At 32.2% G+C, this 26,585-nt stretch overlaps 1 protein-coding gene across 8 annotated transcripts in view; it reads left to right on the forward strand.

The window, feature by feature from the left end:
• Positions 1 to 26,585, forward strand: part of LOC128868400 (venom metalloproteinase 3) — a 247,771-nt gene that overhangs the window by 82,395 nt on the left and 138,791 nt on the right. For all 8 annotated transcript variants that reach the window (XR_008455111.1, XR_008455109.1, XR_008455110.1 and 5 more), the window contains exon 4: positions 16,683 to 17,204. Coding sequence is in view for 5 of the 8 variants with exons in the window: in XM_054110447.1 (XP_053966422.1) it covers positions 16,683 to 17,204 (522 nt within the window). In the remaining 3 variants the exon portion in view is untranslated. The remainder of the gene's footprint in view (positions 1 to 16,682; positions 17,205 to 26,585) is intronic.

A 26,585-nucleotide genomic window follows, 5' to 3' on the forward strand; every position in this document is an offset into this window, starting at 1 on the left:
AAAAGTAAAGAAAAAATGCAGAAGACCGCTGGCCAAGAGAAAGAGAAAATTATGTAACAAATTAAATGAAATGTAAAAACATCAAAAGCAAACGCAGCACTGCTGATGGCATTCAAAAGAGAGAATATGAAATACATATATATATGCGTGTGTATATATAAAAGAGAGTAATTTGAAGTAAGTGAAAAATGAAAAAGCGCAAGAGTTAAATTGGGCAAAAGCTTTTTGGGTAGGCATACAACTATAAGGCGACTTTGTATGAGCAGAGTATCTACGCAGGTGGATAATTATTATTTTTTACTACTATTTTTCTGTATTTTGTATTTTATATTTGCGCTGTTTCATGTTTTGTTGATATGCTATGATTTTCATCCGATGTTGGCGTATTTGTAGTTTAATTTCAGTCTAAAACAAAAAAAGAATTAATAATATTTTATTACTTTCCTTAGCTTGACGGTGTGATGAAAAGTTGTAAGAAAAATGATTGAAACTTTTCCCCTTTGCTTCCTCCACATGCTTCATTATCAAGAAAAACTTAGCTCATTAGCTTTGCTGTCTTCTTCACTTTGCAATCACTATCATTTATTGTACACATTCGAATATTCATCGGGTAACAAAGTTGTCATATTCGTTGCATCAGTGCAGGACTTCCACATCATCTCCCCATTCACTTGCACTCCAGCCAACATTTTTTTACGCTTTATTGTCACTTTTGCTTTTTTATTATCTTAAATTATTTTTTCCCCCAACTGCTTGCTTGTGCTCTTTGGTGTCGCTGTCCATCGCAACGCTTCTGGTTTTTACTGTCACTTGCAATTTTTTCTTTTCATTACTATTTTTTGTTGTTGAAATTGTGACGTTGGCTTGCATGTTGAAAACACGTTTCGAATGAAAGTAAAATTTTTCGATATGTGAGCGTCCGTCTGAATGCGTGCCGCCAGCAATAAGCAACGAGTAAACGGCCGACAAAAAGCATAAACAAAAACAAAGACAAGGCAATGGCAATAGTTGTGTGCTTACTGGTGCGCATGCGCAGTCATTTGCCTCTGCCGGTCAGCCAAACTGGTTATTGGTTGGTTGGTTACCTGGTTTGTTGTTAATTTGCAGTTTTTTTCGTGTTGTCGTTTATTCCTTCTTGAGTGCACTTTCAGTTTCGATTGGCACCTTTGGAAGGTATGGGGAAAATGCGAGTTTAATTTTGTTTAGAAAAATATAAATAAGATAAGTAACAAATTATGGGAAACGAATAGAAAAAAATATGAAAATTAAGATTAAAATTAAATTTAAAAACGAAGTACTAGGTAAAAGTGTAGATAGAATTAAATTAAAACTAAAATAGAAATTATAGCTAAAATTAAAATGAAAGTAGAAATTGAAATAAATATTAAAATTAAAATTAAAACTTAAAACTCAAACCGAAAATAACAATTATTTAATTCTATTAAAATTAAAACTTAAAATTAATATGAAATAATAAAATTAATTTTAATAAATAGTTAACTAAAAATTAAAAATAGCGTAAATCTTAAAATCAAAATTAAAAATTAGATTTAAAATTAGTATTAAAATTAAACTCACATTTAAAATTTTAATTAAATAAATATTAAAGTTAAAGTGAAATTTTAACCCAAATAATTTAAATTAAAAATATTAAAATTCAATATAAAATATAAAATTTATTAATTTAAAAATATTAAAATTAAATAAAAGCTAAAAAAATTGAGCCTAACATTGAAATTTGCATTTAAATAAAAACTTAATAATATATATTTTTTAAATTAAAATTTTTTATTTTATTTTTACAATTATTATTATTAGACGATTTTATATTTTGTTTTTATTACAAAAAGAAAACAAATAACCTCTTACTTTCTCCTTCTTTATGTATGATCAAAGGTGAAAACATGCAAAAAAATTAAAAGAATTAAAGAGTGTATAAAAATTAATTTTTTTTTTTTTAATTTAATTTTTTAATTTTAAGGTAAAACTATTTTTTAACTGTGATTGTAGCTAAAAAAATGTAAATTTGCACAACATTTTTTTTTATAAAAAATTTTTGGGTACAAAACAGAAAGGTTTCACTGAAAATGGTTGTTGTTGTTGTATACTGGGAATGCTGCTGAAGTGACAGTCCTTGGCCGAATATAAATCCGGGTCGTTCCGATAACGTAGAAACGACTGTCGAAATGGTATTTTCCTTCCCTTTCCCTTATTGGGAAAGAATTAAAAAATTCTCTAAAAAATTTTTTGAATGAATGATTTTTTATTCCAAGAATCTTTTGGGTTTTCGTTTGATTTCAAGAAAAACCTTGTGCTTCAAACATTTCAAAATAAAAATATGAAAAAAAAAATATTAAACGAACTTAGAAGCAAAGTTTTTATTTTGGAGAAAACCAAAAATTGCAGGTTAACATTTTTTTCCTCAAACCCAAAATATAGTAATTTTTCTATGAAAATATAGCACATATTTATATATACAAATTATACTACCTACATAACGACCTAATAAAAAGAGACTTAAAACTATTTGCAAAACAGTTAAGAAGCATTTTATCCGCAGCGCTTACAATAGAAAATTGTAGACAATTACAAACATTACATCTCTCTTCTCCCTACACAATAGCAATACACATAATTTACTGGGAATAAATAAATAAATAGCTGTATAATTTTTTTTATTCATAACCTAAAATGATTTAGTAAATTTATAAAAATTTGATTTCTTACCCAACCACTTTCTACCCATAAATCCATGTGCTTATAAAATTATTTAACTTTTTCATTTTCCTTTTATTCATTCTGCACTGGATTGTGTTTGTATATTCTTTGTTAGTTGTACTTAACTTTGAATTATTTTTACACCATTGTTCCTGAAATGCTTATCTCATCTCTTTTCATTTCCGTGCATTATTCGCCTGAGCTGCCCTGCAGGCCTTTCTGACCTTTAACGTTTTGTTTTTCTTTCCATATTTTGCTGCAATTTTACTCACCTTTAGCTTCGCTTTCAATTCGTTTCGAGCTACTGACTGTTACGTCAGTTTGCTTAATAATTTTTGGAGCGTAAATAAGTTGAGAGCCAACCATTACCTTTGCACAAAATCAATTTTTTTACGCACGAAATTTGAGTAGGTAATGGAAAGTGTTGGAAATTGAGGTCAAGTTTATAAGCAGTAACTAGACGAAAAAAAAAAAAAATTATAAGAAAGTGCGTGCAGTAGAATAAAAACTGTACTATACAAAGATAATTGAAGTTTATTTCTACAAAATTAGTTTTACTACAATAAATGGGGAAGTTTGTTCTAAAAGCTGAATACCTGAACTTAGTTAAGCAAATTCGTTCGTTCAATTAAGATCGAGTGTTAGTAAGTGATAGAGTGATTTAAAGTATTTTGAATTAACTTACTTATAACTAACTACTACTTATAAATAAGAGTGAAATGTGTGTTTTCAAAAAGACTTAAGCAGCGAACTTCACCAATAAATGCAGTAGTGAGAATTTTCTAATTTTTATTCAATAAGAGTTGCTGGAAGGAGACTTCAACTTCTGTTGCGCTGCGTATTTTCCAACGATATTTGAAGGTTGGAAACTTGTAAGCACTGAGAACGATATCAGCTTCCTACGTATATTATCCTATAAGCAATACATTGAGTTACTTTCTTGGGCTTCTGTTCCATATCTCGCACGGATTAAAGTGAGCGAGTCGCTTAATATTACTTCAAAGAGCAACTGATTGCTGAAGAATTCAAAATTCGAAAATAACTTTCTAATTTCTCTACATCTGAGATTAAAACAGTGTTCTGTAAATGGTCAGACGACTTAAGCAATAAACTCCAGAGCACTAAGAATACTGGTCACCGAAAAAAATATGCAATAATTCATGCAAAGTTAATCTTAGGTTTCGTTTAATGATTTAGTTAAAGAAAAAATAAATGTTTTGAGCTTAGCATTTCATTTACTTAGCATTGGTTTGAAGTTTCTTACGGGCCAAATATATAATATAAAAAACGGAAGCAACATTTGAAAAATCTTCATGAAAAAATATATTACATTGACAAAAATACAAATCTATCAGCTATCAAGCTCAGTTACATGTGAAAAATAGAGTAGTTCCATATGAATAATTCATTCAATTATAGGTTCACAGCCAAGCGCAATAAGGTGCACAATTGGAGGTTACATTGCTGAGTGGCCCAAAAAAACTAAACTAAGTAACCAAGCTTTTTGTCCTCTTATAATCGTCTGTCCAGCTCTACGACTCCCAGACATGTTCCATAGTTTTAGAGTGGGCTCACAATACCTTTAAGGGTTCACTTTTACGCCTTGGCCCACGAATGTGGTGATTAGAGGAATTATTGAAGACTTTGAAAGCTGGTTACACAGTAAAAGTAATACACTCTGGCAGAGAAGAACCCGCTCTATAATTCCTATAAGGCTTATAAAATGTTTAACAGACTTGTTATGAGCTAACAATTCCTTTATATATATATATATTTTTTTTCTTTGTTTTGTTCTTTAACTCGAACTGAACTCAACTGAACTTCTTTTCTTCATTAGCTGAGCAATTCCACATCAGAAGATCCAAGACAGTGGGCATTGCTGTTAAGTTATCTGAAAAATTGTTTATTAAGAAGTAAACTAAACAATTTCGAATTTTTTTTTTAATTTGTATTTTTTTTTAATTTAGAAATTTTTTATATGCTGAAAATTTTAGTGTTTCTTAAAGTGATTTTTTTAAATATTAATTTCTTTTTGTTTTTGAATTTTTAAATAAAATATAATTATAAAATTAAGTATATAGTTGTCAGGATACCTAGTAAATTAAGTTAACTTTCAAATATGCTTGAAATTAGGTGCAGGATATGCTTAAAATTAAGCTAAACGTTAAAGGTATTCTTGAGACGCGTAAATCAATTAGTGACCGCTGAGTTCATCGTTAATTGATTCACAACCGTTGACGATTCAAAAATATGTTGACAACTGCTTATAGTTGCCATGTATCGCTATTATGTAAGGATGCTATGTGTTTGCACAATTAAATATAAAATATAATGCATAGTAAAAAAATATTATTTGAATTTTTGTCGTGAGAAATTTTGGGGCAATTTTTTTCTTTATTTTTGCAATTTATCAAAAGTACAACTCCTCAGATTTTTTTCTTATTTTTCTCATTACTAACTGGAACTATGCCCAGTAATCCCTGAAAGCTTCCTAGTAGGATTCCCATAACTTTTCGGGTTATATTCAAATACGTACAGAGAACCTCTTTCATGGAAGAATTGCACTCAAAGTTATGTCGTTATCTATCGAGAGGCGATCGCTTTTAGATAAAAAAAATATATATTCCATAGTCCGATTGTTTGATGTAGACATAGAGCAGACTTTGAACCCATATATATATATATGATTGGCGCGTACACACTTTTTGGGTGTTTGGCCGAGCTCCTCCTCCTATTTGTGGTGTGTGTCTTGATGTTGTTCCACAAATAGAGGAGTTTTGCAGTTTTAAGCCGACGAAGCAGATATTTTTTTTTTATGAGGAGCTTTTTTATGGCAGAAATACACTCGGAGGTTTGCCATTGCCTGCCGAGGGGCGACCGCTATTAGAAAAATGTTTTTCTTAATTTTGGTGTTTCATCGAGATTCGAACTGATGTTCTGTCTGTGAATTGCGAATGGTAGTCACGCACCAACCCATTCGCCTACGGCGGCCGCCACTTTGAACCCATACGTACCGAAAATTAGTCTCTTATATTGCACACCTTAATTTTCGTTCGACTGTTCTTCTACACAAACAGACCCCCAGACACACAGGAAACTAAATGAGTTCCTTTTATCATTCTGTGAATTTTACTTGTAATTTTCTTTTACGCTTATGTGACCACATCCGTTTTGCTATTACAAACAACCGTTATGAAGTTATACTACACTTGCGTACAATTAATACTGAAATTAATTTATTTTATTTCTACTTTCCTTCGTTTACTGCTTTCCTGTCGTTGCGCAGCACTCAGTGCGTTTACGATACCCCATCTTCAACTATCACTTAAACAACAACAATACCAATAACAACAGTTAAGGTTTTGACATTTACAGACTTCCTTTAGTGTGAAGCAAACTTTTGCTACATAAAAATGCAGAGGAAGCGTCAGCAAAGAGGAAGCTGTATAAGAGCAGAAATGAAATAAAATGTGAGTGAAAAATAGGGGCCGAAAGATCGCTGTGTAACTTTGATTGCATATGTAGATATGTTACAGATATATGTGTGTGTATGTGCGTGTGTGCAAGCATTATTTTCATGCATAACAGATAACAGTAAAGCTGTGATTGCCTGCAAGTCTAGGAAATTATTTGCGTGCTTCTTTTATAGTTTTCGTTTACGGACTGCATTGCTTGTCACACTGCATTTGCTGTTATTTTATTTTCTTTCAACTTGTGTCTTTGCAGCCATTTTCTCACTTATGCAGCAGCCGCAGCTTCAGTTTATTTACTTATATTCATTTAAGGCTTGGCGCAGACACTAAAACTGCCTTTAAACAAGAGGCTGTGATTATGGTGCTTACACGGTCGCCGTTTTTCTACACATACACACATGCATACATACATCGAGGCATACATGCGACCACAAAAAGCTGGTTAGCGGTTTTTGTATATTGTTTTGCAAATACACACGTACATATACTGACGGTGTTTCTTCGTTAGTGCGCTTCTTCTTCCTTTCGCTCGAAATGCTTGCTTTTGGCAAGAAACATTTTTGCCAGCAAATAACAAAAAATACAGCAATAGCAACAACTTCAGTACTACAGTCGGTGTAGCGACGTCATTGCTTATGCTTATGCGTAGAAAATCGAAATTGCACCGCCTTTAGTTGTTTTTGCTTGTTGGCTGTGGCTCTTGTCTGTGCGCGGGACAGTCGGCGCAGAATGGTTACAGGGTCATTTGCTTTGAACCAAAGCGGCATGTTTTGCTCTGTTTGCGGCATTACTATAAGAAGTTGTGGGGCTGTTGTTCTTGTTTTTGTAGAAGCATCAGAAGCAAGATACATTTAAAAATCAGCTTTTGTACTTTGTTTAGTTTTTGGCTTTTAAATGTATGTTTTTTAGTATATGGTTATATACAATGGATTCGATTGTTTTTATTGTTTTTTTTTCACAATTTACGTTGAAACATTTGGGCACAAAAAGGCAGGCGAACGACTACGTTGTATCTAACATTTCAATCGATTGCGATTTCAAATAAAAATTAAAAACTAAGAAATTTTTTAACTTTTAATTTTTTCGCAAAAGCACTGAAATACCGAATTTGGTTGGTGGGTTGTTGGTTGAGTTAACAGGTCAAAAGATGGTTTCACAAAAAACCGAACATAGTTGCGAGACAAATTCACAGCTGATAGCTCTGGTAACTTGTGCTTAAATTTTGGATTGTAATTTTATTTATTTTATTTTGGTGTTGCAAAATTTAATCACATTTTTTCCACATTTTCATTTTATAAAATACAACAATTTTTTCGCTCTTTTTTATTGCGCTAGCAGCATTTGCCAACGACCTGTTGAGTGGCGATAAGATCAGTGACAAATTTTCAAAATTATCAAAATTTACATAAATTTGCATAGCCAAAGTAATTGACGTTCGCTGAGAGCGATTGGTCAACGGCTAAGTAAAGAGGCGTAGAACATTTTTTTTATTATAAAAATAATAATAAAATACACATTTATAAATAATTCTTTCAATATTTTGATTAATGTGCATATGTCATGGCATGCGAAATTGAGCGTAAGATAAATGGGTTTATGTTAACTTGAAGTAACAGAAAATTAGATAAAATAAAAAATCAATAAGTATAAATAAATGATAAAATATAGTAATGAACAACAAAATTAATAAGAAAAATATCAATTTCAACTTCGGTAGGCTTTTCGAAGCTGATACTACACTGCCGCTTGGCACAATAAAGGCTCAAGTAAAAATTTGTCGTTTCTTGTGGATACCAGTATCGATATCGTTTACTTATCATTTTTATGAAAAAGAGTATTAAAGTAGTGTATTACAGTATTAAGAGTAAAAAAAGTATATAAAAAGAAAGAAAATAAAAGGAAAGACTTAAGTAGCGAACCTGAAATATTTAAGCCACGAATAGAATGTTAAATAAAACGGATAAATTAAAGAAAAATTTGCCGGATTTGACTTTAAATTAAGAATAATTGGAACAAATAAGCGGTACTAGTGATTTTGATGACATCAGCGCTACTAGTTAATTGTTTACCTACTAAAATAATGGACTATGAATAAGTTCGTGCGGTTTTTTTCGAAATTTGAAACTTTATTGACGTAAAATGGTTACAAATTTAATATTCAAAATATTGTCCATCGCTTACTACTACTTTTTCCCATCTTTCTGGCAATTCACGGATTCCCTTTGTGAAAAATTCGGTCGGTTTTGCCGCAATCCACGAATCGATCCATTTTTTTGACTTCATCGTAATTACGGAAGTGCTGGTCAGCCAGGCCATGTTGCATCGATCGGAAGAGATAGTAATCGGATGGCACAAGGTCTGGACTATACGGCGGGTGGGGTAGGACATCCCATTTGAGCGTTTCTAAGTATGTTTTGACCACTTGTGCAACATGTGGCCGAGCATTGTCATGTTGCAAAATAACTTTGTCGTGTCTATCGGCGTATTGCGGCCGTTTTTCTCGCAGTGCTCGGCTCAAACGCATCAATTGTCGTCGGTAGACATCCCCCGTAATCGTTTCATTCGGTTTCAGTAGCTCATAATACACAACACCCAGCTGGTCCCACCAGATACACAGCATAACCTTCAGGCCATGAATATTCTGCGCCGACGTCGATGTTGAAGCATGGCCAGGGTATCCATACGTTGCCCGACGTTTTGGATTGTCGTAATGGACCCACTTTTCATCGCCAGTCACAATTCGATGCAAAAAACCCTTTCTTTTGTGCCGTTGAAGCAGTTGTTCGCATGCCATAAAACGGCGTTCAACGTCTCTTGGCTTCAATTCATACGGCACCCAATGGCCTACCTTTCGGATCATTCCCATGGCTTTTAAACGTTTGGAAATGGTTGATTGATCAACTCCCAAAGTTTTTGCAACCTCTTCTTGCGTTTGAGCCGGATCTTGATCGAGCAATTCCTCCAATTCGGTATCCATGAACTTTGGCGGCGCACCCTCGCGTTCTTCGTCTTCCAAGCCAAAATCACCACTTTTAAAGCGTGCAAACCACTTCTGGCACGTTCGCTCAGATAGAGCATGCTCACCATAAACTTCCACCAAGATACGATGACTTTCGGCTGCTTTTTTCTTCATATTAAAATAATGAAGAAGAATTCCCCGCAAAAACACATTATTTGGCACGAAATTCGACATTTTCAAGTGTGGTAAAAATATTGTTGTTTACGCTTCAAATAAAAAACTTATACTGACGTTTGTGCCTTACGACAGTAGCTCTCCAATGAATGTTTGGAAATGTGGATCGATGGAATAATAATCAAGTTACGCCATCTGTTGTAAAACCGCACGAACTTATTCATAGTCCTATACTTCAGCAAAATCTCAATTTTTCCTACGGGATGTCGAGAGCTTACCTCAAAGTTTCACTAAGCACTTACTTTATGGAAGCTGTGAGTTAAGACATTTTGGTTTCTACCTCACTCTGAGCATATTTCTTAAATTACTCAAAAGTATATTTGGTATGAAAGGTAGCTGATCTTAACCAAAAAAAAATCTTGTTAGGCAATAGGAATACAGTTAATATCGTCAGAATTAAAATTTTGATTCCATTTATCAAAATATTTCATTAAATGTGGCCATTAATTAATTAATTTTTTAGCTAGTCAAGCTTTATTATTTTTTTATTTTTATTTTGTTTAGAAGAAAACTCATTTATTAGCTATTATAAGGAACTCTGTGGTTGAAATGGATCGCATCTCTTTCAGAAAATTTGTAATATTTTATTAAAAGTTTAATTTTACAAACAAGAGCACAAACTGTAACAAGCTTTCAAATTGAAAAATAAACTGAAAAACAAATTCTTGGAAATCAAAAAAATTACAAGTGCGAAGTGTTAAACGTCGAATTTCAATGGGTGTTAAGACAATGATCTGAACAGCTAAAATGAATATCAAAAAATTCACAGTAACTCCAACAATAAAATCAAAGCCAAATAAAAAAAATGCAAAAGCAAGAAAACCATGAAACGAAAAAATGGCAAACAGATCAGTTAACAACAGGCAAACAAGATGTTTAGAGGCAATATTAGACAGACAGAGAGACAGACAACAAGTACAAGTGCACGTACTACTTACATAGACTGATAAAGCTACAGATACTTGCACTTACCAAAAAGAAAACTAAGTTCAGACAAATTCAGATAAAATAAGGTGAGCATGAAAAGTTTAATGCGAAAATAAAATGAATTAAAATGAAATAAAGTGAAGTAAAATAAATATAAAATAAGTAAAAAAATAAATTAAATTAAATTTAAATACTTACCAGATTGGCTGACTGATCAGCTAAGCCCAAGACAGCACACCCAACTGCTATTGAAGCTATACAACTAAAATCACTAAATAAAATTTGATGTAAAACAAAGCCTGTTTCAGCGCTGAACTAAACTAAAGCTGAACTGAACTGCGTATACTCAAACTGTAGTACACAGCGGGCGTGATTTACTTAAATGTAACTGAGCTCACTTAAAGCGGCGTGCAGAGACTGAAAAAAAAAATGGTATAGAAAAATAAAGGTAAATCACAATCAAAATAAAAGTAGAAGTAAAATCAATTGAAAGCAACAATAACTGCAAACACTATGTTATCAAGCAACAATAAAAAGAACAACAGCAACAGTGCCTATGACAACAATGATGCCGGGGCATCGGCGACATAGCGAAGACCAAAAAACCCTGCAGCGACAAGGCAAACCACATTTGGCCAAGCCAAGACAAGCTGAACTGTAGCACTGCTAGTCACATTCGCACGACTTTTACATGCACACATACATGCATATCATACAATACATATACACCTATATACGAATATTTACTGTATGTATATACGAGTGTGCATGCGAGTAGAGTTAAGGCGCGTCTCTGCTTTGCCTGTGGCCGCTTGTAGCGCTTTAAAGTTTTGCATTGCATTTTATTGTTGTACGAACAGTTCGTTTGCAGTTCACTGTTTTTTGTTTTTTTTTTGGTTTCTTATTTAATGTTTTAGTTTTTTCGGTTGACTTTTTTTAACCGTTTTAAAATGCCTCTTCGCCGTCTTTTGTTGTCGCAAATGGTTTAGTGCAGCGCAGCTTCTTCAGCGATAATTTGTTGTAGTATTTTTTTAAATTTAGTTCGTTTTTGTAAATTTCTTTTTTGTCGTTTTGTTATCCATTTTTTTGTTGTTCTTTTAAAATATATAGTAGGTGTTTTTTCTTTATTGCCGTTGTAACGGTCATTCAACGGCTTTTGCTGTTACATTTTGTTATACTCATATGTAAAATACGTTTTTTAAATGCGGCAGATTCAAGTATATTATATACGTCAAACGCAAAAACAAGACAAAATTATTGCTGCGTTGCATATATGTACCAATGTTATTGACGTAGCGCCCATTTGTTAAGGAGATAGCAGTTGCTCAGCAGTTTTATATGATGTTGGCGTTTCGTGCCCGCAATAGGTTTCGAACACGGGTTAGACCAAATGATAGTCATACACAAACGTAATTAGCTGTGAGTGCGCCATAATTATGTACTCTCACTTAAACGGACACCTAAGGCACTGAAAAATTTGTCCGCTTATAAAAGGTGTTCGCTTGTAAGAAAAGTATAAAAAAAGCAAATTATATGTAATGCGAGGGTTGCCCGCTCAAGAGAAAAAATTTAAGAAAATTCTTAACGATTTTTGCTATATAGCTACTAAAAAAGTGCCCGCTTATCGAAGTGTCCCTTTAAGAGAGGTGTCTGTTAGGAGAATGTAAACTGTAAATACTAGTTAATAACAAAAAAGCAAAATTAGTTTAGCACATGGCATTTCTTCCCCAAAGTTTTTAAATTTTATTCTTGAAATAAATATTACAATTTTTTTTTTTGTAGAAATAAAAAGATAGAATTATGAATTTATATACCTTATACATTTTTATAATTTCTTTCCAACTGAGAAAAACGGAAAAAAATTAAAGAAACGTGTATGAGAAAATTTAAAGACCTAGTATTAATAAAAATAAATAAAATAGTTTAGAATTAAATATTATTTTTTTTCTTCATTTTTCAAATTGAGTGGTTTCAAATGTTAAAAAACTAAATATTAATTAATTGAATTTAATTTAATTTTAACTAATTTAATTTTAATTTAATTTAATATAATTTAAATTTAATTTAGTTTTAAATAAAATTAATTAATTATTTATTTATTAAATTAATTAATTAAATGTTTTTATTTTTTATAACATTTTAAAACTGAGTAACTAATTTAGTTGGTCAAGTGTATGACTTCTTATGAAACATACTTTTTAACTGCATTATGTTGTTAAAATAAAGATGTGTTTGTGTTTTTTGTTTGTTTTCTGTTGAAACAAATTTTTGTAGTTTTTTTGTCTTTTTACTTTAATTTAATTAATGATCGTCAGAGAAATAATCTTATTTGTGTTTATACTTTAGTTCGCTTTCTCTAGAAATTGTTGCTTTTTTTTAAAAACTTGGCCAATGGAGGCTCTGTAGGAGACCGATGAGCCACCAAACATGTACTGCCAACATGACTAGCACTGCTGCATAAGCGGGACAATCACTTGGTGAACACATTTTACCAGAGCCTAAAATGGAACTCAGTAAAACAGGTCAAATACTAAAATTCATTGAGAATATCTTCCAGTCATATTTTGTGCTGATTTCGGTGCAAGTTGCGGAGGTAGTGTTTCTTTTAGAAGGGCACTCATTTCCTTTCTTCCTTAAACTTTGATTTTTCTTCGCTACTTTTAAGAAGTCCCTTATAATACTCTTGTCATAAGGCCTTTGTTAGTATCTATCTTTTTTATGGTCTGTAAGCAGCAGTAAATGGGTAAATAATCGTCTCCAAATTAGCCCAATTTTCCTTGATACTTGTTTGGTCGTCCATATTTGTTTTCCTTCGAGTTTTTGCTTAACTATTACTCAAACATTTTCAATAAGGTTGGCATTAGGCGACTGTCAAGACCAATCCAATATTTTAATCCCATTTTACTATTTTCTCTCTATACACCTGTGCCTTCGACGCTTGGGATTGCTGTCTGCTTGTAAAATCCAATAAATAATAAAATTGTTTTTTGGTACATTTTATTCATCAAAACTACATTAAATTTGGCGGTGAACCACCACAAATAAACGGTAAAATCGTTTTTCGGAGAAGCAGCCCCAAATATGAACCTTAACTGGATGTTTAACAGGTCGCTGAAGTTGTCGACTATGTGCAGTGCACCAGGACCGACACATGGAACTATTTGCCCAAAAGGAAGATTTATCCGTGAATATTACATTTGTTTAATTTTGTTCTGAATTTGTCTTAGCACATGCAAGCCCCTTTTTCAATGGGAGATAACGAAAGCAGCAGTTTTTTCAATGTGCTCCGGAATTGGAGTTCCTCTACATGTAAACTTCCTCTAATTGTGTATTTTCCTTAAAACTGTTCCTGCTTCACACAGCGATAAGTTTGACTTTGCCACAAACAAATCGATGGTCTTCTAATCTTGTTTTGGACAGCTCCTTTCTTTTGGGCCTCATCCGGGAAAGTCGCCAGCGTTTCTAACTTCGCTGCACCAATTTATATAAGAACGTCTTCGACTTCTTCAAATATTTTGCTGCAGATCCAGGTGTCCATTTTGGACTTTTGTGAGCATTGACGCACTGACGCTTCAAATCTGTACGCGAAACTCATTTTGAAAAAATAAATTACGATTTCTAAATTTCTCACAAAACTAAGAAATTGCACAACGCATAAGGCCAAAAAGCATCATTTACATTTTTTATATCCGAACTAAAAGCTTGAATTTTGCCGGTCACATTTCTATTAGATAGACTGTAAATATAAACATATTTTGTTAATTTTGTTTAACAAAATATTTTCCCACATTTCCTTTTTTTCAATAAAATATCTAGTAGTAATTGAAATACAAAAAACCGATTTTCTACAAACGATTGTATCAAAAAAATTACTCGAGTGTTATAAGAACACAAAAGTGAGCTATAAAAACTTACACAATACCTCAATAGGCAATGAACGCTCCCACTCACTGCGTCTCTGGGTCACTGCTCCGATTAACGAACGACTTCAACAATTTAAACCTCTGTCCTTAATGCATGCACAGCAAGAAGCCATTTGTTATCGCTTTATTGTATGTTTGCTTTTCTTTCTTTAATAGATTTTTTGTGCTTGTAAGTAGCTATTAGCCTAATTTATCGCAATTCACATACATACATACATACATATGCACAAATGTAAAGTGATTAACCAGAAGTTCAAATAAACATTAATGCGTCGGCCAGTGTGCAGTCTATTAGTACGCAATTAAAACGATTGCCCCTGACCTGATTCACACAATGTCATAGCATCAGTAGGAACTTGAACAAATTACTTTAAATAGTTGAAATAATAGTGGCGTGGCAGTGACTATCGGTAGAGCTGGTAGCGCTCTTGCTTAGAAGTATTCGGCTGGTAGTCGCACTTAAGAGGGTGGAGTAAGTAAAGGTGGCAGAGGTGTAACAGGTGACGCGGTAGAGGTGCTAGAGGTAGTGTAGATGATACACAGAATGGTTGGAGGTAATAGAATATTAAAGGCAATCAAGGTGGCAGCTCAAGTTACTGCTCAAGCCGGCAATGAAATCGGCGGTGCAGTGCTTTAGTGCGCCCACTATCAGCAGCTCTCAAGGTTTGTCAGTCAATTTACTACGAGCAGTCAATCAAATGCAGTCGAATAAAATTAGCATACAAATATTTAGTGGTAGATATGAATGGTTTGTTTTCTGCATTTTAATCTGCTTTTTACTTATTTCTTATGAGTAGGTATATACAGTATTTCGTTCTTGCTTTACACATTTTTCTTTGGAATTTAATCCCTTCTTTTATTCTTATTTGTTGAATTTTTTACGCTTGCAAGTGAACGTGCTTTGGGCTTATCTTGAAAAAAAATAAACTGGAAAAAGAACAAAAACAATAATGAAATAAATAAATAAATTACTAATAAGTTGGTTGGTATTTTAAAGTAGTATTTACATTTCGTAAATTACGAAAATAATTTTGTATAAATTTTGTATCAAATAAAAAGCTACTCAAAATCGAAATTTCTGAAGCATTTTCATTACTCTGAGCTGCCTTTTTGCACGTTCTTGCAAAAAAATTGTATACTTTTTTTTAATATTAAAGTAACAGATTTTTTTTTAATTAAATTTAATTAACTAATTAACAATTTTTTAGCGTTTTATTTCTTAAATATTTTTTATTTACCATTTCTGAATGAAAAATATTGTACTTAAATTGTTATATAACATCAAAAACTACTACTTTTAAATTTTTAATTTTTTAAAGTTCTGAACAAACTTTAAAAGAATTTTTAAGATATTTAAAAAAGTAATTATATTATTTTTTATTTTATTTTATTTTATTTGTTTGTAGTTGCATACACGTAGTTTTTGAAAACTATTTGAACAACTTTATATGCCTGTGTGATATTTTTATATTTGTTAACACCGTACCTGAAATTTAATATTATTTCGAAAAATTAATTTTTTTTTGGTTTTACATTAGTTCTTGGGTGTCTAACGAGTTTTATTGAATTAAAAAATATTTTAAATTTAGTTGTTCTAAATTTTCAAGCGATTATGAAAACAGTTTCTTTTTGGCTAAAAAATATTTTAAATTGAGTTGTTCTAAATTTTCAAACGATTCGCTAGTTCGCTAGTTTTGTTTTAATTTTTGGTATACATATAAAAATATTTTTTAAATTATTTGTTTAATATGGACACTCAAATTTCGAATGAAATTGTAATCCATTTTTACCAATTTTTATTTTTTTTTATTTAATTTCTTTTATTATTTTATTTCTTACTAATCTCCGAACACATAAAATTTTTTCTCCAAATTTCTCTAAGATCTGTATACACAGTTTTTACAACGAAGTTGTAACTAAGGTTACAGTTACAAGAACTTTCACTCTAAATTATTACCAATAAACATTAATTATTTAATTTTTTCATAATTTCAATTTCGAATGAAGTTTTTAGGACATTTTGACCAATTTTTATTTCTTTTTAATTATATAAATTTAATTTGTTTTTATTATTTTATTTCTTCCTTATTTCCGAATATATCAAATTTTTCTCAAAATTTCTCATAGAACTGAAAATTAAATTTTGTTGTGTTTTAATTCCGAAAGGAAATCTGCGGTCTGTTTTCACTTTTTTCGAATTTTTTTTAACAACCAGTGCATCAATACTTTAACCGATCCGATCAAAAAACTTTTCGACAGAAGCTTATTGATAGCTTCATATAGCTTTCATATTCTTAATTAATCTAATTATACAAATTTAAACACAAAAATCAAAAAAAACTCAAATTAAGAATTAAAAATAATTTTGCACTTATTTATATTACCCCGCCAACTCTCAGCAACATTAACTAATCTCCCTCTCTTTGCATTCATTTCATCTCTTTGCAGTATCACAAACAAATGTCACCCACACAGCTGCAGTCGGTATTCCATGTCGACAGTGTGAACGCTGTGCCGCACTATGAAGTCGTGCAGCTGCTACATCACAGCTTCGACGATGGCGTGGCGACGGCGTCACTGCCCGAACATTATCGTCGCCGTCGACGACGCAGCATAAACAGTGTGGCGCTGGACACGGATGCTCGAGCGACCCTCAAAGAGCCACATCATGTGAAAAAGGATTTGAGTAAAAATCCTTACTATAGCGAACTGAAGGCGGCAGCTAATGCGCCAGGCGCTGGCGGTGTGAATAGCTTAGAGCAAGCGACGCGTGGCAAATTCCCAAGCGATTTACGCGAGCTGAAAGAGCACAAAGTCTCGTTTAATGCTTTTGGTGAGAATTTGAATTTAACACTGAAACGTACAGATAGTCTGTTCAAAGGTGGTTCACCGCACACGTTGCGCATGTGGACAGTGCGTGACGAGGCGAATGCGACGCATGGCTTGGATATGGAAGAGGTGTACGATGAGGTGAGTGAAATAATAACAATAAATAATAAAAATAAAATAATTCGGCACTATTCAGCTACTTGTACTTGAATTCAGCGGGCTATTTTTACTTGATTTTTTATATTTTTTGCAACAAGTAAATTAATTCACAATTCGGCTTACTTGTAAGCTATTCAGCTGCCTAATTTTTGTTTCTAATCCTCATTCAGCTTCTTTGTGAGCTATTCAGCTTCTTTACTACTGTAATATGATTCAAAAATTCTTACATGCTTTGAATTAAATCCTCATTCAGCTTACTTGTAAGCAATTCTGCTGCCTACTTTTATTTGGTAATATTCATTTTTAAAATATAAATACAACTTTCAAAGAACTTGGAATGCTACTTCTGAAATTAAATACCAAAAACGTTATTTTTTGTGCCGGATGCGAATATTTGTTGAGTTTCTTTGTAGCTCCCCCCCCCATTTACTTCAAATTTGCGTTATGTGCCGCAATAAAATGCGTGTTCAGCACTTATCTTCCCAAAATGGTACTTCTGCTCGAATTAATAATCATTTTCTACTACTTAATATTTATGTTTTCCCCGCTTTTGGGCACGTGTGCCATACTCGCTGGTGTGACTGTTGGGATGCCTGCATTATTATTATTATAATTATTATGACGAATAAACTCGTACGCCCAACAGTGTGCTACTCTGAATATCCCAGCCAGCCTTTCTATTTTTATTATCAAAAATTTATGTATAATTGCGTGTGGTTGCTTTAACACTTTCATTTTTATGGTCATTTGCTTATTGAGGTTTGGCATACCTTTTTGCAATTTTAAATTACGCGATTTGTTGATGTTTGCAAGCATTCGAGTTTTAATAATTTGTTTGATTTATTTTATTTTACCTTTTTTGCCTCTGCTGTAGACTTTTTCACTTCACTTTCAATTTATTATAAGTATTTGTATATTTGGATTCAAATTCGTACTTTCGTCTTAAATATTTTTACTGCATTTCACTTTTGAGCCGCTCACGAGTAGGTATATACAATTTTTTTACATATTAATTTTTGCAAGTATTTATGCATGCAAGTGTACCTTCAGGGTGTGAATTTATTAAGCTATAAAAGCCGTTTGTGTACTACCGCTTCGAATTGAATTGGTAGTAAGTGGTTTTTAATTGTGTCTTGAATAGGATTTCCATGATGCTTTAAAAAAAAGGAAAAAAATTCCAAAATTTGTATAAGATTACCGGATGGTGTGTGGCGTTCTTATTCAAAATATATTTTACTGCACATTTTTGTAAAACTATAATTGGATCAGGCAGCCATGCTACCATCTTTTTATAAAAGTTATTTTTGAAATACCTTTTAGACTTTTTTGTGTTAGGGTTTTTTGTGAGGTTTGTGTAACCCTGACACAGCCAACTTTTGAGTGCTATTTTCCACCGGATTAAAAAAGTGAACCATAAAGTGTTTTTTAATGCTTTAAGTTTCTCAACTTTTCAGCAAAGAAAAATTTACTTCAAGAGTTAACTGTGAAAAAATTAAAATTTTTGAAAAAGTTATAATTAAGAACAATTTTTGTTTTTAAGTATACCAAATTTAATATAAAAATGCTGCTAAAACAGCCAAAGGCCTTATAGCTGGCATAAAAAAAACTTTTTATTTTATTAAAAAAACATTTATATTCAAAAGAAATATTTTTGACTTATATAAGATTTAAAAAAACCGTAACTTCAAAAATGAATTTTGAAAAATTAAAATTTGGAAAAAGATTATAAATAAAAAAAATTTTTTTTTAATACCAGGTGTGACACAAAAAAAGCTTCCAAAAAAGACAAAGGCATCAGATTTGATATAAAGCTGCAATTTCAAAAATCAACTTTCAAAAAATTTAATTTTCAATAAAAGTTGTAATAAAATATTTTTGAAATATGTAAAAAAGGTGGTAAAAAAGCCAAACGCCTTAGATAGGAAAAAATACTTCCAAACTTAACCTTATTTAAAGATTTTTTATAAAAAACTTAATATTCAAAAGAAATATTTTTGAATTAATATATATCAGATTTGAAAAAAAAATTGGTTCAAACGGCCAAAAGTTGTAGTTAGTTACTAAGTTGAATAAAATATTTCTCGGCTTTTCAGGTTTTCATTCAAAAAAACTTTCATTAAGAAAACTTTGAGTTGAAGATTTTTTTTAGATATTTTTAATTAATAATAATGGTTTAAAAAATTGGGTATTAAAAAAGAATTTTAAATCCAAAATTGCAAAAAAACTAATAATAAATCTGTCTATCGCCCACCAAAATGCATTTATTTTACAGACAACCCTTAAATCCAAGCGTCAGCTGTGCGACTGTATTTACTTTGTAAACATTTGCATCGTTTTTTCACGAAAGCTGGAATCACATCCCTCCCCTCCCCTTTCCCACTATCCTTTCAAAACTAAAGGAACCATAAAAATAGTATTTTATTTCTTGCCTACTTGCGCGGTTCAGCTTCAATTACAACTCAAACATAAGCTTCAATTCCTTTTTTTGGTATTTTTTTACTTGCTTGCCTTCTCGTTGTTTTCCCTGCTGTACACATTTGCGCTTTTATTCATTTTTTTATTATTATTGGCAGTTTTTCTTCTTGTTTGCTACAGTTGCATAATGCCCACCGAATGCTAAAAATCAAGAGCTGTAAACGAAAAACAAATCAAAAAATTTGAAAACATTTGCTAAGTTCACAGCGCTGGCTAACGTTTCCTCAGCTGCATGTTGTGACGAGTAATATGTAGCAGTGGCTGTAACAAATTTTCATTAAGTCCCACCGTGAGCAAGAGCTTGTAACTCCAACTGCTCAAGCTAAACCGCCTTCTCTCTTGCTTGCTCACTCCCTGTAACTTCGCTAACTCTATCCTGGCCCAAACGCTAAACCCTCATTTTGCCCTCACGCTCTTTACACCGCAACTCACTTGCTTCCTCACTCTGTGGCGCTCAATGTTTTTCGCCCGGCAGTTACAACATTCAATGTGCCTGCAACATTTGTTGCCAGTAAAAGTCTAGGCTACTTGAACTCTATTGCTGATATACTTTTTTTTTATAGTTTTTTCATTTTTGGTTTTGTTGCTCTAATTTCAAATGCGCATTTGAAATTGGCGTGCATAATGCAAATCGCCGCCGTTTGAAATGTTCGACGAAAAGCGATCGCGAAATCGATCTTAAAAAACTGTTGCGCACAAACAAACACTCAAATTATGTACACAAACATAAATATATTTACTCTATTGCAAGTGAACCCTTAGCGTGCGCTGTTTTATTTTAATGCTTTTTTTCGTCTTCCTTTCGTTTTTTTTTCTTGCGATTCGTTACTTTTAATTTTCGATTTTGCCTCATTACAACCGGCAATCGCATTAACATTAAGCCAAATAATAAGAGCAGAGAAAAAGTTCGTTACTTAAGTCTTTCGCTTCTGCTGCTACGATTTTATGTAATTGCCTGTTTTACCACAAGTACTCTTGGAAAATAGTAAATCAAATTAACCGTCGAGAAACAGGAAAAATAATTGTTAAATATACATAATGTTATTTCAAATTTATATGTTTTCTTATTTGTATTTTTTTATGTATTTATTTTATTTCAATTGAAGCACAGCTTTAACTGCACCTTAATATTTTTGGTTTTGTTAAACTAAAGGCAGTAAATGCCACAATAGAAGCAGGTGTGGGTGCCACCAATGCTTCCTTGTTTATTTTGTTGGCAATTTGGTAATTTACTCGTTTTGATATGCTCTCATAAGCGAGGTGTTATGAAAATACTTAGTATTTACATGGTTTATTTGCAAACATTTATTTTTAGTTTTAATTAAATGAGCTTAATGGTGCATGGGTATGATACATATATTTTTTATGGATTGCTACGTATATTTCTTTCACTTCTGACGTAGAATGCAACATTATTTCTTTTTTATTTATTAACATTTTTGCACCGTGGACAATTATCATCTTGTTTTTGTTATGCAAGAAAAATTTCATATGAATGCAAACTATAGTTCTTACATAGTAGTGCTGCATAATCCGTTTTTCATTTACTCACCAATTTGGTTTTTTAAAGGATTTTAAAGTGCTTCATAAGCCTATTGAAAATTACAGTGGATTTGTTATTTGAGTGGAGGATTAAAATATCTGTATAGTGCCACACGAATTTTCTGATTTAAAAAGAAAAAAATGTGCACTCAAAATTTAGTTAAACTTACTTTGCTGCTACGAAAATGTTTTTACTCTAATACACTAAGAAGTGTGTATGTATGTATATATTTCCCTAATATTTTGCTGAGACATTTTTTCGTCTTCATTTTTCTATAACTTTTCGACCATTGCATACATTTTCGATTTTTTTTATTATTATTATTTTATTTTTATTTTTATTATTTATTTATTTATTTTTTTTGCATTTTCATACACCAGCTGCACTACTTTATGCGATAATCTACGAAAGTGTTGCCTTTTAATTGTTTACGCCCTAGCAGCAATTAATTATTCAGCATTTCTTTCCAATTTCGTTTTTCTCACTCTGGTAAAAGTAACATTTTATAAATGTGGCAGTTAGAGGGGTCGCCTGTCTGCCGTCAACTCGAATGCGGAAAAGTTATTACCCGCCAGCAAGAAAGTGGTAATAGTTTTTATTGTTGTGCCCATTACTATTGTTGGTGGTCCCCAGCACATGGCAGACATTGTAGAAAGGCGTGCTATGCGTGGGTGGGTTCGGCAATAAAGGCAACGGAAAGTAAAAGCAATGTAAAAGGTAGGGCCAAAAATGAAGGTAAAAAGGAGTAATTATTATGAAGAAAATGCTACAATGAAAACAAAAAATGTGAATAAATAAAGGTCAACTTGTGCACTTTGTGTATCATTTTTTCGATTAAACAACTTTTGTGTATATTTTCATACAAATTTGGGTATGATTTTACACTCAGAAAAATGCCAGTTGCAGAAATTCTCTCATTAGCATTGAAATTGGCTATTATTTTTACGTCGATTCTTTATTAGGTCTTCTTTTTTATATGGCAGGTTTGAAAATATTTTATTTATTTAAGTATTGGTAAAGCAAAGCTGAAATGAAGCAAATTAAAAAAAAAAAAAAAAATTCCTAAAAATAGCATCTAAAATAAAGAAAAAACCCCTAATTTTGTACAGTATAATAATTTTAATTATAAATAAAAAATGTTTTGCAATCATAATAAAGACAAAAAATTAATAAATGGAATATTTATAACCAATTAAATAACGTCTGCAAAAACCGTAAACAAAAATATTCCAAAATGTTTGGCAAAAAAATGCCTATACTCTAAAGCTTACAACAATTTTACTAAATAACTCAAAATTAATGGAGTATTTATAAGAAATCAAATGACCTTTAAAAGGAATTTAGTTTTTCTTTCTTAAAATTTTCTTTCAATTATTTTTAAATCAATTTTTTTTTTATTTAAAACCTTTTTTATTAAGCAAAATTATTTTAAAAAACATTCTTTAAAAAATATTTAAAAAATTAAAAGAAATCGCGCTCAAAACTCTAATATCTAAATTTCATATCTAACTTTCGTATGCAAATTTCTCACTGCGTAGACTAATAGCTGCTTTTATGAAAACTTTGAAATGCTGGGGTACAGTTATACTTACTGACACTGGGGTACAGTTATACTTAATTCTCAAGGGCATTTGAAACCACCCACCGTTTTGGTGAAATTTACAGCGAAAATGTGAAAATTTCCTACACTGCGGCATTTCCGCATTTCACTGTCGTCACTCATGAGGTGGCATACGAACGACTTAAGACACAAACTTGTTAAGTAGTTTGAGTAGTTAAGTCGCAATCAGCCGACTGTAATAAATATCAATGAGTGGAGCTGTGAAATTGTTGTAATTTGCATCTTTTCACATTTTTCATGTTAGTTTCTTCGACTTCAAGTGTTCATTAGTATAATAGTTTTATGGATGGGGAAAGTGGTTCGGTTTGTGGAAGAGGAATTTGCATATGAAAATTAGAATTTTCAAATGATTTCTTTTAACTAAGGGAAGTTCATAAGGGCAAAATAACTATAATTTTTTTATTAAGTAGGATTAATTAATAAATTTGTAATAATCTTCATTTTCTACACCTCAACAATAATTTCTTATAGCCTTAGGGCAGTTGTAGTATCAAAGAAAGCAGTACAAAAAAACCACATTTTAATAATTTCACTGTCTAACATTTTTCGAAGAAAACAACTCGGTCTTATCACTTTGTGTAAAATAATAGGGAATATGAAATAAAAAGTGAACTTTAAAATTTTGATAGAAAAATCGCGAACTCTCCAACCACAATTTTAATAATCAATATGCGAATCTACTTCTCATAGCTTCAGGAAGAAATACCAAAAAAAAAAACGCTCTAGCACTGCATTACAAAGTGACTTTATGTCTATGTATCTTTTTTTAGCAACTATTTTAGCAACTATTTTAGCAACTATATGATATATTACAATTTTATAATCAAAATTTTTCATTACCTGAAGATAATTAACAGATTTTCTTACTTCAAATATTGTTATAAAATTATTTGTAATTTTATGTTTTTTTTTAATTTTTTTTTTCTTTCATGCCTTGTATTGCTCTTCTTAATTTTCATTTGTCTTTTTACATTTGACTCGCCATTAAGTTTATTCCACACTTTATTTTTCATAAACCACATTTCTGAGGTAATTCGGTCAAAAATATCTATCCAAATACGTGCTTTAGAGAAATGCTTAGAAAAATCATTTACCGTCGAAACCAGCCAACAAAAAAACTAAGTACAACTGTCTCTGCAGGCTAACATTTCACTTTCATATGCAAATATTGCGCAAAAGGCAGCATTAAGTGTACTTGTTTGCATTTTTTATATGTAAGTGGTGTGCATGAGAAATTGCTCGATATGCTACTTTTTGTAACAGTTTTATCGGGCATTAAAACTTCAACAAGTTGCAAACCGCAATATCAAAGAGCTATTTAAGAGCTGATGTAACAAGAAGATACCCAAAACGGTAAGTGAAAGGCTGATAAGTGGCAAATAAGTAAAGAAAATGTTTTAATTCCGTGTTGGAATTTTTTCTTTTGCAAAAAAGTACTCAATGTTTCAACCACTATTGGCCGTAAAGTAAATGAGCCTCGAAATAAAGTATAAATGCCATCAACATAGGCGACCCTGATGTGAAGTGAAGAATAATTCTTTTTAAGACTCTAATATGGATTAGGTAGGCACTGCAAAGCAATGAATGTTCTCCCTCAACGAATACAAATCTCGTTTCTAATCATGCTTGCTCATCTATATACCGCTGCAAAGTGTTGGCAGTTTTAACTTACTTAAGGACAATTAAAGTCCAACGGTTGGCGAATATACTTTTCACGCGAACGTGAAGCACTTCACTCTTGGTGATGAATACCTCATATGTACGCTCGCTCGTTCGTACTAGCATCTAAGATACTTTTTTAGTCATATATGTACACTAAAGTTGTATTATTTCCATTGCTACTCAAAGTGTAATCAGGTTAAAGGAGGTTGGCCTCTGGAGGCAAACTCTGAAAGGACACGGTAGCCTCTTTTAAAGCTAGGGCAATTTTTCCAATACACCGAGGCTGTCTTCACTAACGGCTCCAAGATGGAATCGGGAGTCAGGGAATGGGTTTTCTCTAAATCAGCCAATTTATCTATTTCCTTAAAACTGCCGAATACTGCTAGTGCTTTTCAGGCAGAAATCTTTGTGATCCTGCACGTTTGTAAAATGCTTAGGGAACGTGAGGGCGAAGGCCAAGGCTCTGACGACGCCATGGTGCATATCCAAAATAGTCAACTCTTGTAAGGAGGATATCAAATCTCTTGGGTGTGCAGGAAACATTTCTCTGATCTGAGCTCCAGGTCATAGAAACATAGAAGGAAATGATATTGCTAATAAACTTGCCAGGAAGGGAAAGGGGTCAACTGAATTGGTTTCAAAGGTTTCCCACCAGGTCATCAGCAACCCGTTACTGCTGTTAAGGGGGAACTATACAACTTATTTCTCAGAAAAACGCAGATCAGATGGAACGATATATCTTCGTGTGCTATTTCGAAAATTGTATGACCCCAATACAACAGACGCTGGACACATATAGTCCTTGGGTCTCCACGCCATTCAATTTCTCAAATGTTTACCTATAATTGGATGATCAGCACACACGCAGAAAAGCTGGTTTACCATTTAGTCCTCATTACAGAAGGAGAAGGAGACTATTGAAAACTTTCTCTGTTAACGTTCGGGCTTGGCAGCCAGACGATTGAGGTCACTGGGAGCTCCTTTCTTCGACAGTCTGGGGCGGTGCTCTAACTTAAATCACATCAATCTTATCCGTTACATCAACATCTCTAGTAGGCTGTATATGCCTGCGTTTTGTAGGTCTCATAATGATATCAAATTGGCGCTTTAGTGCTAATGGGGTCTATCAGTCTGCTACTTTAGCTAGTTCACCTACATTTAAGTTACGATACTATTTACCTCTTTTTTATCTATCTTTACTTGAGGACCATATTATGTATGCCATATTAATAGACTTTAACGTGTACATAAAGTCTTTGACCGGTACGCTTCGCATTTTGTGCTTTTCACTCATGCAATTCCAACCTATAAAGGTCGGTGCTTGCTTATCAACCTAAAATCTCTAGATAGATAGATAGGACTATTTTCTCCCTCGCCTTCATTTTCAATTTGATAAGTGGAATTATTGACTTTTCATCGTTACTCGAGAAAAATAATTTTACAATAATATTCCTGAGCGGAGCTTACGAAATCATGACACTTTGTGGTAAGAGATGGTTACAATGACTTCTGCTTAAAACGCCCCAATTTTCAGATCTTTCAAAGAGTTCAATCATATTGACCTAGATTTTTCTTCCACAAAGAATATTACTACTACTTCAAAATGTTACGAATCAACTAATTGTTTAACTAGATTATAAGTTTCGCTAATATTCATTATCTGTAAACTGCAAGAAATATAACATTTTTTTCATCAAACTGAAAGAAATATATTATATAATAAGTTTGGTTTAATTTTGTTTAAATTGATCAGCATTCATCTGGTTTTCATAGTCTCTAAGAAATACTGCATTTTTAGATTATTAAATATTAAATTGATTTAAATTAAATTTTTTATGTTGACGGAAAGATTCGTTTCATGGACCCACTACTATTTACATCTTAAACAAAAATCGATCTAACCCATGCACTCCCACAGCATCGCACAATCGCTTCCTACGGACCAACTTGTTTATGGTCTGATTATAAATAATATGCCTGTCTTATGCCGGTAAAGGTATATCTACGAAGAATAAATTGCATTTCAACTCATCATCACTATCAGTCATCACTACATTGCCCA

The sequence above is a fragment of the Anastrepha ludens genome, chromosome 6 (genome assembly GCF_028408465.1).
Source record: "Anastrepha ludens isolate Willacy chromosome 6, idAnaLude1.1, whole genome shotgun sequence".
In the NCBI taxonomy this organism is placed as follows: domain Eukaryota; kingdom Metazoa; phylum Arthropoda; class Insecta; order Diptera; family Tephritidae; genus Anastrepha; species Anastrepha ludens.